Source organism: Vidua macroura, chromosome 6, assembly GCF_024509145.1.
Source record: "Vidua macroura isolate BioBank_ID:100142 chromosome 6, ASM2450914v1, whole genome shotgun sequence".
NCBI classification, from domain to species: Eukaryota; Metazoa; Chordata; class Aves; order Passeriformes; family Viduidae; genus Vidua; species Vidua macroura.
Window position 1 is genome coordinate 57,010,466 of NC_071576.1, and position 14,695 is coordinate 57,025,160.

Here is a 14,695-nt window from a genome sequence, read left to right on the forward strand (position 1 = left end):
TTTCATGTCTGACTTACTAAACCCAAGGATGGTAAAAGCTGAAAGGAGGTGCAAATCCTTAAGAGAACAAGGACAGAATACCCAACAGGCTTTAAAAAAACTAAAGAATCATCTTAAACTAGCACTGTTTTTCCCTGTAATTCCAAATGCATAACTCTCATAGACTGCATAACAAAGCTGACTGTTTCTGGTAAACTCTATTTGAATAAACTCCTGTTCAATTATATCAATCAATTAGATTTTTTTTCAAGTGCTAGTTGGCTAAGCCCTTGTATATAGTCCTGGATTAAATTATCAGAGTAGTTCCTGGGTTTGTGTGTAGCTTATAAAAAGGTGCATTTCATGTTATAATTTCTCAGTTTTGGTCAGTAAGGCATGAGCTATGTAAGAGTGCTCCATATACATTTGGCTCAAATTTGGATGTTTCCTCATTAATCTGATGCAATCCTTAAACACAGCAGCAAAGCAAGATTAACTTCCATCTTTCATGTCTGCTGGGGCTAGGTCTGACTTCATAGGAGTGAGCTGAGTCTAATTCTAGGGAGTTTTAGCTAGAAGGGGAGAAGAGCACTGTAGTGGGTTTTCTGGAGAGGCCATAGAATGTTGTTGAAGGCTTCTTATTTTGAGAATACCCTTGTCTTTCTGGCATTACTTCTGTCCATTTTGGACAAAAAATTCATGTCCCCAGCACATTGTTCTGTGACAGCAGCTGGGCTGTGGAGGAAGGGGTGTGTGTCTGTGTGTGGTGAGACAGTAGGAGTGAAGACCAGAATTTCCAGCTGCAGCTGGAAATGTGTGTGTACCATGGAGTGAGTCCTTTCTTCACCTTGTTGAACAAAAATCTTCTGTTCTGCCTTTCAGACGCTGAGAAAACCAGGTGCTCGTTTGTGCACTGTGGTGGTGTTCTATTGAAATTACTGTGAAGCTACTGTGTTGCACCAGCTAAGTATTAGTCTCAGTGTAATTAATTCAGCATGTTTAGAAGATCCCTGGAGCTCAGTTAGCAAACAGGAGATTGCTGTCACTCCAGGGAAGGACTTTCCTCAGGCAGAGGTACATGAAAGTGTAGGAGTGATCCTGTGCTGCGAATTTCTGTGGAGAAATGAAGCGTTTTGGTTCCCAGTACTAGAAAAGCTTCTGTAAGCTTTTCAGTTCCAGAAAAAAACAAGGTAGAACACTATATAATATACCAACATCTTCAAGTGTCCTACTGTACAGAGCTGGTGCCTGTTTGGATGGAAGCCTTGTTCTTCAGTGTTTGCTTACAAGGCAGTTGTGAGCTGCTGTGACCCTTTGTTCATAATTTTTAATTATAATAGCTTGGCAGAGCAGGGAGGCAGAGTTGGAACAGCACAGTCTGCACTGGTCAGGATTGGGATGTATTAGCAGAAATTGTAGAGAAGCAGACTGAGGGATGCTGATTACAATGCTATTGAGAGTGCTTCAGGGGAGAGATGAACCTTGTGTTGGCACAGCAAAGGTGAGTTTTGCAAATGGATCTTGCAGCATGCTGGAACTTCTGAGAACTAATATTTCAGGAGCTTGTTGAGTTCATTAGTGATGTATGTAGCGTCACACAGTTTCAGCACAAGAAAGCCAGGAGTGTTGAAATATCCCAGTTTTGCTCTAATATTGTCTTTTAGAATGTGAGCACAACAGCAGAATTGACTGTTCTGGCTGACAGCACTGCTGCTCTGGCAGTGGGATGTAACCCAAGGACTTTTTTTCCCTCAGTAAAGGACAATGAAACAAAAGACATAAATTGGTCATTTTTCCTGAATTCCTTAAGTTGTCTTTGGCTATATGTACAAAACCTAACCTTTGGCAAGACAAACTGAGCCTTGATTCTTACAACTCTGACTTGTTTCTCACCTTCCCTTTGTTTCCCAGACCGTGGTGCGGGGCAGCACCGTGGAAGTGGAAGGCTACATCTCTGGTTTGCTCAATGACATCCAGAAGCTTTCTGCCATCAGCTCGAACACTCTAAGGGGCAGGAGCCCTACCAGCAGGAGGAGAGCCCAGTCCCTTGGGCTCCTGGGAGACGAGAGACCCCCAGACATGTACCTTCAGAGTCCTGAAGGAGACTGGGCAGACAAGTATGGGAACTACCTCAACTGCAATGGTGGGTCCAAGGTGGCCCGGAGGCAGACCATGTGGCCGGATTACAAATCCCGCCTGGAAGGGCAGTCTCATCCCAACGGGATGGTGACAAAAGCACAGTCCCTGGGGCCATCGGAGTTCCAGGGCACCGATGGCAGCTGTCTGCAGCGCACCTCTGGGCTGCAGCACGTGCCCACTGTGCCGGGGGAGAGCGAGACGGCAATGAAGAGCCCGGAAGAGGGCTGGCTTCAGCGACAGTCCAACGCCAGACCCTCAGGGGAGGGCAGCCCCAACTCCAAATCACGGGAGAACAGCCTAAAGAGGAGGCTCTTGCGCAGCGTGTTCCCCTTGTCCACCACCTCAAACAAGCCAGGTCCTCCTCTGCAGATCAAGGTAAGTTATTCCCTGGACTGCAATTTTGACTTTACAGTTCCAGAGGTTACACATGCAGCCAATTTAATTGCAAACATCGGGCAACCATCTGCTCTTGTTATGATTAATGTTGGAATCAAAATAGTCCTGAGCAGGGGAAATGGGTGGTCCGCCTGAGCTTCACAAGATGCTGTGAGGCACAGCTCAGGATGGCAGCCAGATCTCCAGCAGAAGGTTTGGCGGAGCTGCAGGAGCGTGGGCTGAGAAGGACAACGGGTCTTAGTCATTACCTTCTGTGAGGTAAAGGCATAACTGCAATGCCATTCTGCTGGCCCCAAAAAGCCTTTGCCATTTGGGAATTTGCCACGATTTGCATTAGCAGTGGATTCGTCAGCCTGTGCAAACCAGAACTAGCTCGGGGGAGTGTGTTGGTTATAGCTGTATCTGCCAGGCCACTACAGCAGCAGGGTTTGCATCAGCACCCACGGTGCTGTCACACAGGAAGTCAGACTGCTGGATTTTGTAAAGGGTGGGACAGCTCATAGCTACAGCTCCCCCAGGAAAGCTGTCCTGAATGGATGACTCATTTCTTTTAAAAAACCTCTGTTCTTGTTGAAAATCTCTGGTTCCTAGTATTGGATAGGAAATGCAGCCATTGCTTCTTTTCCATTCTGGGCTGACGCAGCATCCGTCTTCTTTGCATTGCTTGTATGGTGGCTTCAAAGCTGGTGCTGGGCCAGGCTGATTCCCAACAGCTGTGAAGTGCCTGGACTGGGAGGAGGATGCAGGAACCACTGTCCAAACCAACCTGACTGTTCTGAAGGGTGTTGGAGGGAGATGTCTCCAGTCCAGCTTCTTGCAGTTTGTATAAAGATCCAGGCTCAAGGCTTTGGGCACAGTGGGTTTCCTTTCCAAGGGAGAAGATTTTGAAAGAATGCAGTCCTTGTGTATTGCAAATTGCACTTACTGCTGTCTCAGTGACTCTGGGCTGATCTATGCTGCTTCGAGGCCTGTCCCCTGAGTACCTAGAACTGGCCACTTCTGTCTTTCTCAGTGTCTTTGCCGTGCTGAGCACTTCAAGGAGCGGGATCAGAAGTTACCAGCCAAGTGAATGTGCTTGGGAGCGTTTGAAGTCCAGCTGTTTGTCAGAGGAGAGGAGTAGGGAAGACCTGGAAGACTAATCTATCTCCCATCTCTAGTGAGGGATCTGTGCCATCCCTGGTAGTTGTTTATCTAAGATGTTCTTACCAGCCTTTGATGATGAAAATCTGGGTCTCCTGCTCTAATGGAGTTGATGATGTGTTAGAAATGTGTAATTGCAGATGAAAGAAACAGGAATATAGCTGAATCATGGAATCCCAGACTAGTTTGGGTTGGTAGAGATCTCAGTGTCCCTTGGGTTCCACCCTCTGCCATGGGCAGGGACACCTTCCACTAGACCAGGCTGCTCCAGCCTGGTCTTGAACACTTCCAGAGATGGAGCATCCACCATTTGGCTGGGTAGCTGGCTGAAATGGGAAGGTGGTGCCTTGAAAAGCACCATGGTAAGTTTGAGTGCACCTTCCTTATGAAGGGAAGGAGTGGAAGAAGTAGTGATACCTCAGAATGTCCCAAGACAGAAAACATGTACATGGGGACTGTCAGATTACAGGAGCAGGAAATAGGACTTCTACGTGGTTAAGCAAACCTGTGTGAGCTTGTATGCATGTTGTGTGTCCTTCTGCATGCTCTGGGTTATGTAAAACGTGGGTTTTTTTCTGTCTCCTGAGACAAAACAAGATTTGGGAAGTAAATTCTGTGTTGCTGTGAGCATGTCAGCACAGGACTGCAGGGGTGGAGCTGGTGTATGGGGAGGAAGGAGCTCCTGACAGGCAGTTGTGTTTGTGCTGTGCCCTGATGCTGCTAAATCGTGTTTTCCAGGGCCTCTCTGTGTGTGAGGCTTATGCAGATTCTGCTCTTGACAAAAATCCTTGATTAAAACCCAAAGTGCATAGAATTAAATCCTACACAATTATTCCCTGTCTGAGACAAGGAAAATGAGCGCTCTTGTAAAAAATTCTCGATTGGCAGTTTTCAGTTCCCATGCCCATATTATTAACTTTATTAATAATCTCTCTGAATTGTGAGAGAGAAAAAGCTTTTTGCTTTGAAGTTTCTATTTTGCCCTATAATATAAATGATGGGTTTGCTCTTTCTGAAGTTGCTTCTTTGACAGATCTACTATTCTTTTGCATATATTTATATACATATTCTCTGTATATTTTACATATACATATGTGTGTATATAATGTATTTTGTACCCCACCTGCTAAACGTTGTTGAATTTTAATTAATCAGCATTTCTAGGATGAGTATTAGCACGACAGTATTTATCCTTCCTGGCATGGGAATGCATATCCTGAAGCCACATTCCCACAGGCTGTGATCTTATTACATCTCCTACACTAAATAGGGTTGGGCCTGCTTGTCATTTGAGTGGGAGGTCTCCAAAAACCTTGAGCATTACTAATCCAAATTCACTGCAGGTCAGTTTTAAGCCAGCAAGGTGATAGGTAGCTCTGTGTACCCGGAGTCTCATGTTGGCTGCTTCCAGCTGTCCTGGTGCCTGGTGCTTTTCCCAAAGTGGAGAGCTAGTTCCATGCCTGATCGACAGGAATGCTCTGCAGGTACCAGTGGAAAGTGCAGAGAGTGTTTTCAGTAGGCAGAGTGTAATTACCCAAAGGGAATTAGGCCAAGACTTCAAAGTGATTTACAGCCTTGGCATGAATCCCCTTTCCTTTTATACAAAGCAAGATCAGAGGCACGGAGGGATAAAGGATTTTCAAATTCTCTGCAGCACAGGTTGCCCCTGATTTTTGGTGGCAAGGTTGGAATGCTTTTTAGCAGCTGGGTTTTTTTTTCTGTGGGTTTTGTGTCTTGGTGGTTTTTTAAAAGCATGTTCCCTTTAAACTGCCTCAATTTGGAGGCTGTTAAAGTGTTGCACCCCTTCCCTAAGGGATTCTTGAAGATCTGCATCTAAGGAGATCTTCATCCAAGCAGTATGTTGGGCAGACCTGGGGACAAGAATGAAACTCTTGATTCCAGTCTGCTCCAAGGTGTGCTAGGGCAGAGTGGGATGACACAGAACTGATTCCTCACCCTTCTGCTTGTTAATCCAACCATTACTTTGTTTTTCCTCTCACTTTCCTCTTTGTTCTTCTTGAAGCCTAATGCTTTCTTCAAGCCCCAGCAGTGGGGTTCCCCCCACAGCCCTGCAGCCAAAGCCCAGTCTCTCCCCCCAGACCAACCTGCCTCTGAGTTCCCCAGGATGATCTCCGAAGCTGGGACCCCCCAGAAGTCGCCAACAGTGGAGAAGCCTGTGGCAGTGCCACCAGGCCGGCCCTCCCCAGCGGGGTCCCCCAGGAACCGGCAGACCCAGACCAGTTCCAGCAACCTCCACCTGCCCCAGGACTCTGCTGGGAAGGGGCAGCCAGCCAGTGAGGATCCTGTGGTTGTAACTCATGAGCAGTTCAAAGCTGCCCTCAGGATGGTTGTGGACCAGGGAGATCCCAGGACATTGCTGGAGAATTACATCAAGATTGGGGAAGGCTCCACAGGAATCGTGTGCATCGCTCGGGAGAAGCACTCGGGGCGCCAGGTGGCTGTGAAAATGATGGATCTGAGGAAGCAGCAGCGCCGAGAGCTCCTCTTCAATGAGGTGAGTGTGCTGAAGACAGGGGGATTCTGCCGTCCTTATTGGAACAATCAGTGTGGCAAAAGGAAGGGAAGAGCAGGATCGTCTTCCTTTTAATAGTGTTATGCTCATACCAAGAACAACTATTGCTGGGGGGATGGAGGCTCTGCGCTGTAGTTGCAGGGCTGTGTGTGCTCACTTGGTTGGATAAGATGAAGTGTGGTGAGTGATTCTGTGGTGGTCACTTGTCCACTGTGGTTTTACAGGTGGTGATAATGAGGGACTATCAACACGTCAACGTCGTGGAGATGTACAAGAGCTACCTTGTGGGAGAGGAGCTCTGGGTGCTGATGGAGTTCCTGCAGGGAGGAGCCCTCACAGATATCGTGTCTCAGATCAGGTAAAAAACAAAATCCCAGACATCAACATGGGAGAGCAAGAGCAGCAGAGTGGGGATTTCTGGGACAAATAGGTTCCCTCAGAGATCTTGTATTTGCAGCACCCTGAAACTACTACAGTTTATAACTGTTATCCATTTTGAATATTTGATGATACTTCTGATGTAAAAGGGACTCATTTAAAGTACTGATCCCTTTAGATACCCACTAGTCATCTCCTTGATGACCTTCCCTGTAAAACACAGTACTCATAAAAAGTGTTGTTTACTGTATCTGTTGAATCCTGGCCAGGAAGTTCATTGAATAAGTATTAAAGGGCATGCAGAAATAGTTTTCAGTGGTGCAACCTTAGCCACAAATTCAGCCTCGCTAACTCCTCTGGAAAAGTGCAGCAGAGCCTTGAGATCTGGACTCTTTCCCAAATTTCATTGCCTAAAGATAGCAGCTACTGGACACTCTCCTAAATTTGTTTCCTTATCTACACTGCTTCATATTCAATAGTACCAAAAGGTACTGTAGGGCAAAGAAGTTGTTCTCAGATGCCTCTGGTCCCTCTCAGAAGGTGTTCTGATGATGCAGTTACAGTGATTGTGTCTTACCCATGACTCTGGAGCACCCTCCTCCTGCTTCAGAGCAGTCCTGCAAGGCTGGGAACTGGGGCAGGGAATGCCAGTGGAAAGACTGACCAAGAAAGTCTGTAGGATGAGAGGTTTTTTTTTGGAAGATTCAGGATCTTAATTATATTTACAGTTAGGCAATATTTCTAGCACTAATTGTATTCAGTTTTTAAAAAAAAATCACAGTATACCTTTAGTTCACATATGTGCTATGTGCTTGGCCTAGGTCCTGTGGTGGGTTAAGGCATGTATCTTACTCTGCTTGGTGGATTTAAGGCATGTATCTTGCTCTGTTGGCTTCTGTGTTTTGGAAGCACAATTTTGGTAGGCATCAAGAGCCACATTGTCCTCTGTAGCCTCCACAACCCCACCTGGAAGGAGTCTCCTGGAGACACTTACCTGGGTAGGCCCTTCCAGAACTGAGTTCAGAGGCATCTCAGGGTCTGCAAGCCAACATTTAAACCTGAGTAGTGCTCAGTTACAGCTTACAGGGCCAGTGAAACTCTTGTAGCTCTTGGCTAGTACTGAATTTCAGATAAAAAGTGATGAAGATGTTTATGAAGGGTCTGTGTATTTATATCCACCAGTGAGACCTCAGCCTAGATTTGTTTTAAGAAGCTTCCTTTGAACCTGTTAGTGAATGCTTTTTTTTTTCCTCATGATGGAAGAAGGATCTGTTATAACCAAAAGTAAGCTGCAAACCTTTACCAGTTTTTCCCAGGAAGGAAAAATACCATCACTGCAGTCATTAAACTTTTGCTGAGAGGGATAAGTGATTTACATCTCCACAAGTGAGGTAATCCTCCAGTAATCTGTTTTACACTATGCAGTCACTTGATTGAAACCAAATTCCATACGTGACAGGGTGAAAGTGCACCTCTTGTGATCTTCTGGAACCACAGGGCTTTCAGGTGGATCAGCTCAGGCACTATGAAATGAAAAGCTCTGTTCCTGAGAACATTGGGTTCTGTGCTGTGAAGTCCCACAGGTAGCCTTTTGTCCCTCTCCCTTTTCAGGTTAAATCTTAAAGGCAGAAGTAGCCCCCTGACATCCCTCAGATTTAGTTGCCATGAGTGTGGCACAGTGCAGCTACAACCTTGTAGCTATCCTGGTTTGGAAGAGTAAGGTATGGGATGCCAAACAAACAGCACAAGTGTAGATTTCTCTGCTGATGGTTTAGGAATGTTATGGCTTTAGAACTGACTCACTGCACAGTTCTGCCTTCTGAGTGCTCTCTTCTCCTCAGGCTCGCTTGCAGACCCAAATTTGAGGACGTTTCATTTCTGTCTTCAACCAGGGGTTGTTCAGAACAACTGCTAGAGATAGGCCAGGAATCCACAGTCCTCAAATTGGGTACTTCAGCTATTCTTTGAAATGATTTACTGCCACTGCCTATTTACTTTCTAGCATTGCTCAGTGTAGAAATGCAGAGCTGTCACTGTCCCCAGGTACAGGAGAGAATTTTAATTTCTACCATTTTTACTCAATTGTGAAGGTTTTTGTATTGCTATTCTAAACAACAGCGGCTTCTAAAGAGGGGGTTCTTGGCGCTCATATTCCATGTGCTAACAGTAGTAGAAATCAGTAGTGCCTTCCCTGCTTGTAGCCTGTGCCATCTTTAGTTAGGTGTGAGTGTACCCCAAGTGTCTGCAGAAAACACCTAAAGGATCCTAAAGTATCCCTATATTTGCTGTCAAATTATGCATTTGGATGTTTTGTGGATACAGTTGCACAATAAGCCTTGTGAATAATGTCTTTACTGTATTTACTTAAAAAAAGCTGTCTCACCAGTTACTGCAACACCTTGGCATCAAGCAGCACTGCTGCCTGTCAGAACTGCTTGAAACAGCATCTTGCAAGAATGAACTTAGGTACAGAATTCAAAGTGCAATTTCTCATATTAAACCTATGAAAACTTAAAAGTTGTCAGCCATCAAGTAAAAAATATTTTCCTCAGTAACAGACATGGAAGAATGGTGAAGGTGAGATGGTGATTGTCATAGGGAACCAAAGTGGCTGTGTTTAAACCCCTGTGCCCCTGTGAAGGAGCACTGTGCTCTGCACAGTTTAAGTCCCTTGTCTGTAATTGCAGGCTGAACGAGGAGCAGATTGCCACAGTGTGTGAGTCGGTGCTGCAGGCTCTGTCCTATCTCCACTCTCAGGGGGTCATTCACCGAGACATCAAGAGCGACTCCATTCTTCTGACATTGGATGGCAGGGTGTGTTTCCTCAGACAAATTGTTTCCTGTCTTCTGCTGCTGCAGCCTCTGTCTCTTATTTCCTTTCTGGTCCCAATCCCTTGTTTTCCCCTCGTCCTCTTACTCTGTCATCTTTGTCTGTGGTGTTTCCCTCTGTGTTGTTTAAGGCTTATTTTTAAGGTTGGTTGCTTTTCTCTTTGTGCAGGTCAAACTCTCTGATTTTGGCTTCTGTGCTCAGATCAGTAAAGATGTACCTAAAAGAAAATCCCTGGTGGGTACTCCTTATTGGATGGCTCCAGAAGTCATTGCAAGGATACCGTACACCACTGAGGTAAGAGACCACCTCCCTCATAGCAGGAGAGCAAGTAATATTCTGAAGTGTCACGGGAAAATAACTATGGGCTTTTCTAGGAAGTCTCTAGATTCTATTTAGAAAATAAACCCAACAATGACTACAGCTTTGATGGTGATGACATCAATATTTCCTAAATCAGTAGAAAACCAGATTGTTCTGCTTCTAGGACCAAGGCATCAACTTCTTCTATTTTTGCACTTAAAGCTTGGCCTAGACTTGTATCTGCTGTGTACCAATGTGAGCAAGGAGCAGCCTGAGACATTATAGGGATCAGTAAATCAATTCCATAAAGTAATGGGGGGTAGATGTGAGCTCTGAGAGACTCACCTCAGGGAAAGCAGACATGGGAACTCTGGAGTTCTGGGCAGGTGGCAGCAGACTGACTAGTTTTGTTTACCAACCAGCCAGGTACAAGCAGTTACTTGCGCACCTTTACATGTTGCAACATCAGCATGGCTCAGTCCTGGGTGCAAAATTGACTTTGTTAAACTCCTGTAAGAAGCCAAAAAGCATTAAGGGCATCAGTGTTGGACTCTCTTGGTAACATTTGTCATGGTTGGGGTGTTGTGGCCTTTGTGAAAGTAACAAAACAAGGACCTGCTCCTCTGGAGTGTGTGTATTGATGTAACATTGTCTCCCACAGGTGGATATCTGGTCCCTGGGGATCATGGTGATAGAGATGGTAGATGGAGAACCCCCCTACTTCAGTGATTCTCCAGTCCAGGCAATGAAGAGACTCCGTGACAGCCCTCCTCCCAAACTTAAAAACTTCCACAGGGTGAGCATGCTGCCAAACACTTGTAAGCCTGATGGTTATCATGGGCAAATATCCGTATCAGCTGTTCCCAGTGCAGCTGGCTGTGGAAACAGTCTTGCTAGGACATGTTTCTTGGGGAACAGCTTTGGCCTCGGGGTCTTAGTGGCTCCAAGCTGCTGCTGACAGCTGGTGGCAGCTTTAGGAAACAGCCCTGGCAATGTGAGGGTACCTGGGCATAAATGGAGAGTGCAGGTCAGAGCTGCTTCAGGTGGACCCAGCAGTTCCCAGCTTACTGATGTTGATTGAGTAGCTTATCTTCCAGGGAAGGGGACAGGAGGATCCCTGCTCTTGGGAGTTTCATGGCCTTCGGGACTACAAAGGCTGCCTTATGGTCAGAGCAGGAAAGCTCAGGACAGATGCAAACTCATGGAGACACTGCAGTAGCTCAGAAGATGAACTTGGCTCCATGGTTTCTTAGGAAAAAGTAGCAGTGACATAAGAAATAGTGATCATCTTTCAGTGCCCGCTTAAAGAAGTCTTCCTTTCATTCCATGCCCAGCCTCTGAGATCAAACAGCTTCTGCAGCATCCTGAGCTACCCAGCCTTTCCAATTAATCAGAGCATCTGCAGCTACTAAAACTGAATTATTTAAGAGAGTAGACTGCTGAACTAACAGCACACATTCCAACATCAACAGCTGTTCTTTCCTCTTTGCCTTTGCAACACTAATTAAAATTTCATGGACCTGGTGCTTGCCCTCCTTGGGCAGTGTAAAACCATCCTGGTCTGGGTCACGCCTTGCTTGGTGACATGGGCATACCACAGGCTGTGACAGCCAGAGCTGGTTATGGTCTTGCTCTGCTCCACTTTGTATTGGGAAGCAGACTAGCTTCCAGCAGACCTCCAATTTACAGGCTGGTGGGCAATCCTCCCCAGTGTCCTGCTGGAGTGCAGCTCCAGCTGTGGATCCAGCCCTCCATTCTAGTGCCAATTCATGGCTCACTGTGGTCAGTGACTGCAGTTTTGGAGGCAGCAGATTAAAGGGATGCCACCTAGAATAATCCCTGCTGCATTGCTAAAGCATGGGCAGATTTATAGACAAGGATATAGGCTGGATCCTGGCACTGAGCTGTGTGGTGCCTTCTCCAGCAATCCCAAGCAAAGTCATCCAAAGCGCTCCTGAGATGAGCAATATCTCAGTGTGAACAGTATTTCAGGATCTAGTGAGGGAACCAGAGCTGGGAAAATGCCCCCAGTCTAAACTGGATGTAATTATCAGCATTAAAATAAATAAATATATGCCAAGATAATTTTTTTTATTCCATTTTAATGATGCAGAGGATTAAACCAGCCAGAGATGTGCAGGGTCATGAAGTGGTGGTTGGGGCTGGCTACTACCAGGCTTTTACACCTCTTCCAAAGGACAAAGCTCTGAGGTGGTTCAGCTTTTTGGTACTGGTGCTGCAGCTTCTTCATCTTCTTGTACCATTAGCATGGGGGTTTTTCAGGCTCTCAGAACCTAGTGGAGAACTCTATTTAACTACCTTTCCATAATCTGTGACCAGTAAAAGAATGGATTGATGCCCCCTTCCCACCCAAGTGATGTGCCCAGGTAGCAGGAGTCCTGCTGAGTTTTTGAGCTGAAATCCAGGAAAGTTTAAGTAACAAAATGGGAAGCAGAAGTAACCCAAATGGAAGGATGTGGCAGGCAGTCTTAGCTTAACTGACTGTATCCCATTCAAAAGAAAACAACCTAAGTGTTGTGCCTAGTAGTGACAGAAAGTTATGTCCATAGCATAAAAAGCATGTGACCCATGTCACATTGCTGGAAAAACAGGGATACAGATTGGGAATGTACAGGATCCTTTTAACCACACTCACCTCGGCAGCCTGGTGTTGCACGAGCTGTGCCTGGTCCCTTTGCAGGGTTGACTTGGTTGGTTGCTTTTTCACAGACCTCCCCAGTTCTGAGAGACTTCTTGGAAAGGATGTTGACACGGGATCCATTGGAAAGAGCAACAGCACAAGAACTTCTGGATCACCCCTTTTTGCTCCAGACGGGACTTCCAGAGTGTTTGGTGCCCCTTATCCAACAGTACAGGAAGCGCACCTCCACCTGCTGACTGTGTATGAGGGGAAACTCTAGGGAAAAGGAGTGTTTATAAAAAAAATACAGAGAAAAAATTAAGAGCCCAGGCAGTCTCAACTTGTGAATGGTGCTTGGAACTTGCCAGTGATTGTTTTGGAGGACAAATGTGAATCCTGTCCATGCATCCTCAGCCTTCTGTGGCTTCTCCTTTGCTGAAGACAATCAATACAGACTAGATCTAAGTGAGACCGAGTCTGTCTCAAGGATAAAGCAGGTATTCCATGGCTTGCGGATCACTGCTGCCGAAGGATGGCATTCGAAAGTGGAGTTTGAAGTTGTGTTTCTGAATGTCTGAGGGTTTCTGCACACCCGGGCTGCTGACTACTGAGCTGGAACGATATTTCCCACTTAGAAATGTGATCTTTGTTTCCTTCATTGTGCACTGGAACCATGAGCTGACTCACTTTGGGGCACAGACCCCTTTAAACTCTCAATGCACAAAGACTTTTTTTTTTTCCTCTGAGACCTTTTCACAGATTATTTTAATTTCCTTTGGTTAAATATGGACCTAGAAACCTGCACACACTTCCTTAGGGAGCAGATGTGATATGTATATATTTGTTTCTAAGTGGCTCTCTTGCATCAACATGCTTCCCTTTTGCTGCAGAATGCGTATGGTTTAGTGGTCAATCTTGAATCCATTTCATGATTTTAATCTTTTGGAGGGGGAAACCCTTGGATATGGTCCTCAAAGTGGACTCTATGAAGACCAGGTGCTCTTACCACCAGGATCTTATGGTTAAAAATTCACCATTTGCAACATCTTGTGTGCTGGTTGGAATGTGAACAGCATGTTCCTGTGGCTAACTTTCCCAGTCCTTTCTCCCTGGAGAGGCTGAGAAGTGCTGCCCTGGGGCAGTTATTGGGTAGCATTTTGGGGATGCTGTAGGTGACCAAATGGAAATATTTGAGCTATCCTGCATATCCCAGGATTGATTTTTGTGTTTGTGTGCTGCTGTCTGTCTATTGGTCTGCCCTTCCCCATCAGCCCTTTACATCTGGAAGGTTTCTGGTTGTCTAAACAGGTCTTTCAGTTATTTTGATGTAGTTTTAGGTATTTTGTATGCTGCACTCTCTGATCAGTAAGATCCTCAAGGTAATTGGACTCTAGGTCGGGATTAACATTGTACAGTGATGGTGTGTGTTGTTGTGAGGTCTCAAGAATATATTCATAGATGTGGAGCTGGGATCTTGTTTTGAAACTCCAGATACCAAGGTTTTGGACTTTTTAGTTATTCTCAGGACAGTCCTGCTGTCTCAGAAACTGACCTCAGAACTGCGTTTTCTTCAGAAGATGTTCATAACCTCTGTCCTCTGCTATTTGCTACAGCTACAGATCCTGCTTCAAAATTGAAGCCATGGTTGATTACTTGAAGTAATTTGGGATGGAATTCATCTGCACTGCTGCCAGCCATCAAAGCGGGGGGCACCCAGTCTGCGGAACGTGTAGGTTGGCTCTGTAGCCCATGGGGAGAGGAACAGCCCTGGGGGAACAACTCCAGAGATGGTTCATCCCCTTGGTTCAGACACCTGCTGAAGGACAAAATCACTCTCTCACCCATGGCAGGTAGAGAGGTCATAGGAGGTTTCTGTAGACTGGATGTCTAAGTTTGGGCTGATGGAGTTGGTTGAAATTAATTCATTAAGCTCCTCCTTAGCTGCACTGGAAAATTTTTGATGTAAAATGTTCCTGTATTCCAGATATATTGCTTTTTTTTAATGCAAAGAAAGCAGGACTTGGAAAAGATTTATAATTTGAAACAAACAGTCCTGCTTGTCTTTAGTTGTGAATCCTTTGCACTTGTGTTTTAAATTAAAGTAGTTCTTGATTTATTCATAAGCCTGTTACTGTGTTGAGATGCTTAAAAATGTGTCTGTAGTTCAGAGATGCGAGTGTGAAACCTTGGAGTCTGCTCTAACTTCCCTGTTCTGTGGCTATATAGCTTCTAAAACAAGAGGAGACTGGGGCAGGAGCCTGGATCCTTAGTCCTGAAACAAAGGTTTCTTGGAGACGGGGATGACAGGTTTATATTTAACACCATTTTGTACTTTAGCCCAAATCTGACTAAACACTGT

At 45.6% G+C, this 14,695-nt stretch overlaps 1 protein-coding gene across 3 annotated transcripts in view; it reads left to right on the forward strand.

Moving 5' to 3' along the window:
* Window positions 1-14,459, forward strand: part of PAK6 (p21 (RAC1) activated kinase 6) — a 37,978-nt gene extending 23,519 nt beyond the window's left edge. For all 3 annotated transcript variants that reach the window (XM_053981245.1, XM_053981246.1, XM_053981247.1), the window contains 7 exons: window positions 1,891-2,493; window positions 5,678-6,169; window positions 6,412-6,545; window positions 9,253-9,379; window positions 9,564-9,689; window positions 10,357-10,491; window positions 12,426-14,459. In XM_053981245.1, the coding sequence (XP_053837220.1) occupies window positions 1,891-2,493; window positions 5,678-6,169; window positions 6,412-6,545; window positions 9,253-9,379; window positions 9,564-9,689; window positions 10,357-10,491; window positions 12,426-12,593 (1,785 nt within the window). In that variant the 3' untranslated portion in view covers window positions 12,594-14,459. The remainder of the gene's footprint in view (window positions 1-1,890; window positions 2,494-5,677; window positions 6,170-6,411; window positions 6,546-9,252; window positions 9,380-9,563; window positions 9,690-10,356; window positions 10,492-12,425) is intronic.
* The last annotated feature ends 236 nt before the right edge of the window (window positions 14,460-14,695 follow it).